Source organism: Salvia hispanica, chromosome 4 (genome assembly GCF_023119035.1).
Source record: "Salvia hispanica cultivar TCC Black 2014 chromosome 4, UniMelb_Shisp_WGS_1.0, whole genome shotgun sequence".
NCBI classification, from domain to species: domain Eukaryota; kingdom Viridiplantae; phylum Streptophyta; class Magnoliopsida; order Lamiales; family Lamiaceae; genus Salvia; species Salvia hispanica.
In genome coordinates, this window is record NC_062968.1 from 24,175,242 (window position 1) to 24,178,791 (window position 3,550).

The 3,550-nt window shown below is 41.0% G+C and overlaps 1 protein-coding gene across 1 annotated transcript; it reads right to left on the minus strand.

The window, feature by feature from the left end:
- Positions 1 to 1,926: 1,926 nt before the first annotated feature.
- On the minus strand, positions 1,927 to 3,169 carry LOC125220726. The gene is made up of 2 exons (XM_048122873.1): positions 2,594 to 3,169; positions 1,927 to 2,478 (listed from the first exon to the last, which is right to left on the minus strand). Exons 1-2 carry the CDS (start codon positions 3,167 to 3,169, stop codon positions 1,927 to 1,929), a joined length of 1,128 nt encoding a protein of 375 aa, XP_047978830.1.
- Positions 3,170 to 3,550: the final 381 nt, after the last annotated feature.

The following is a 3,550-nucleotide window of genomic DNA, read 5'->3' on the forward strand; positions in this document are numbered from 1 at the left end:
TGAAATTATAGAGGAAAGCATATTAGCACAAGTTGATATACTTAAGAAAAACTTGAAAAATACTACCTACAAACGAGCAGCGGACAGTGATCAATTTACATATGTTATGTATGATCAAACCAGTTGGGTACAAGGCTATGAAATTCTTATTTGGTTCAACTAAAGAAATGTAGAATTGAAAATCCAATAATTCTGACAAATTCAATCATATATAAATTAGAATTTCTACTTTATTGAAGATGCATTTCTTTTGACGATGAATTTATCATATTCTTTTATTTTGATTACATTATTGTTCCAGCTATATCGATAATATATGCTAATAGTGGAGCTGCTTGTAACAATAAAAGGAGGTCCAATTGTGGTTGGGTCAAAATTACACAAAATTCGCGATTATATTAACCATAGTTTACTATTATGTTTAACTGTGTTCATTGGGTGCAATTCTTGATTAATCGTACTGATATGCTTTAGTATTACAAGGGCAATGGCACATAAATTTTTCCAAAAACTATAATATCTGGCCTCCATCTAGTTGATTACAAATCAAGTTACCATTGTCTCCTACAAGAAATACATTTTGGTTATTGTTGTACAACAAATGGAAGGATCGTGAAACAAAAGGAGATCTCTCAATTCTATAACATTGATTGTCCACGTAATCACATGGAAGAATTTGAATTAAAAAATTAATGTTGTCTACCATTTGTTGGATACTAAAAATGGACCAAAGATTGCTTCAATTTAGGTTGGACTGAAACAGTCTTCAAATAAGGCACCTGGATATTCAATTATTATTCTCAATAATATTATTCGAGAAAAAACTATACAGAAAAAATGGGCTCATTTTTAAATATCTTATCCAATACTATCAGATTATAAGTTTGTAACATCATAAGAAATGCAAACGGTTGCCACGAAGGCACTTTCTAAATACAGTAAGTGTTATTTGCCCAATCTTGATCCCAAAGCCATAAAAAATGAACTTACTTCAATCTAAACAAATAATTAGTTATGTGAGTATTCATGTCCATAAATAATACTCCCTCCGTCCCACTTAAAATGCAACATTTGAGAATCGGCACGGAATTTTATGTAGTGTTGTTTTGTGAGTTAATGAAGAGAGAGTAAAGTAATAGAGATGAAAAAGTAGAGATAGAGTTGTTTCCTTTTAAGGAAACGTTTCATTTTTAATGGGACAACCAAAAAAGGAAAACGTTGCATTTTTAATGGGACAGAGGGAGTACTAGTAATATGTTTACTATTAAGAATGGAATTTAATGGCAACGAATTGTGTGAAATGTAAAATGAATCAAAATCAGGAAGATATTAGTAGTATTTATTAACGGTGAGTTTCGTAGTTGATCAAATTTATTCAATAATTATTAGTAGAATAATTATTGTTCTCAATAATTATTCAAAGCGCACCACCATGTGTCATTATGGAATGATGTGGCGATGATGTGTATTAAATACAAGTGGAAATCTAAGTAGTACTCCTACTACTTTTAGTAACAAGTAAAATGACTTTATTTCTAAATTATAGAACAACTGTTTTCGAGACAAGAATTTGGGGATTTTTTCTCACAATCTGAAATCCTGTTAAGAGCATCCACAATGGATGTCCTAGTGCATGCCCCAGTGAAAGTCTTAGTGGTTGCCACGTCAGCATGTCTCATCTTTCTGTAATGATGGAGTCCTAGTGCATGCCCTATCTATTATCCATTTCTCATTTTAATTTTAATTTTAATTTTTTTTATGTTTACCAATTATAAATAGCAAAATTAGACTTCTAAATTAAAGAACTAGCAAAAAACATACATTACTTATTTTATTTTTTTTAAAGTTACAATAAAGAGGTACAATTTCAACGACCACTACGTGTCCAAACTTCTTCAATCATGTTGTTCATGAGATCAAATGAGCTTATTGGTTGCGCATGCTATCTTGAGCTTGTAATCTCTCGCTGAGTCCATAGGGTAAACCTCGAACGACCGGCAGGGCTGCATGACCTGCGCTCGGAGCGGCTTCATCGTCGGACCACTGGCTAGCTGCACGACCTTCATCGTGAATAATCATGTTGTGCAAGATGATGCACGCGTACATGACATTGGCGATATGATGCATATACCAGGAACGAGCCGGGCCTTTCACTATTCCCCAACGTGCTTGAAGCACACCGAATCCTCGCTCCACGTCCTTCCATGCAGCCTCCTGCTTTGCCGCAAAAAACTCTCTCCTCGCACCCATTGGGCAGGAGATCGTCTTCAAGAAAACTGGCCATCTCGGGTAAATACCGTCGGCTAAGTAGTACCCCATATGATGTTGTCGTCCGTTGGCAGTGAAGCTGATAACCGGACCGTTGCCATTGCATTGCTCGGTGAAGAGACTGGACGAGTTCAGCACATTGATGTTCGTTGTTGGACCCCGCCACGCCAAAGTGAGCATGCCAAATCCAAAGACTGTGGTCAACGATTGCTTCAAGGATCATTGTCGGGTGGGTACCCTTATACCCACTGGTGAATTGGCCTCTCCACGCTGCAGGACAATTCTTCCACTCCCAGTGCATACAATCAATACTCCCTAACATTACAGGAAAGTCGTGCACCGTATCGTGCATCCGCAGCAGGTCCTGGCAGTCTTGGGCATTCGGCTTGCGCAAATATGTGGCGCCGAAGGCGTCAATAATGCCCGCACAAAAATTTACCAGACACTCCCGGCCAGTTGTATCCCCGACGTGAAGATACTCGTCGAACATGTCCGCCGTAGTGCCGTATGCCAACTGACGAAGCGCAACAGTGCACTTCGTCAGCGGGGATGGACCCTTTCTATGGGCCGCATCTTCCCGCCACTGGAAGTACTCGTCGCGCACATCCAACGCGTGAACAATCTGGAGAAACAACTCTCGCCGCATCCTAAACCGTCGGCGAAAAACCGGCGCGTCCCACCGGGGATGTTCGGCGAAGTAGTCCTCGAACAAACGTTGATGAGCTAGGACATGCTCTCGACGGACGGATTTCCGTCGGCGGATGGGCCTCGGGACCTGCTCTTGGGCCTGCTGTTCGGCTTGCTCTTGCTCATGTATTGCACGAATACCGGCGAGAATCTGGTTCCCGAAAGCAAACATTGCGCGTTCCATAGACCGACCAATATCTTCCCCGGGAAACATTTTGGAAAAGTGAGTGAAAGAGATATTGCAATGGAGAGAGAGTTGAGAGAGATGTGTGAGAGTTGTGTGAAAAATGAGTGAAATTAAGGTATATTTATAGAATTGAAAAAGAAAAAAAAAAATTCAAAAACGCGTGATCGGGCCAACGCGTGATCGGGCGCGCCTCTGCAATGGGCGCCCGATCTCACGCCCGATCGATCGGGCTCGGGATCGGTTGCGACCGAACTCTCGGTCGCGCTCGGGCGTGACCGAGGCCTGCAGTGAATGCCCGACCATGCCCGAGCCCGATCTCGGCCGATTGGGCGCGCGATCGGACATCCATTGTGGATGCTCTAATAAATCATACGTTCCCGGTGTCCATGCTATGCTTAATTTTCTTGC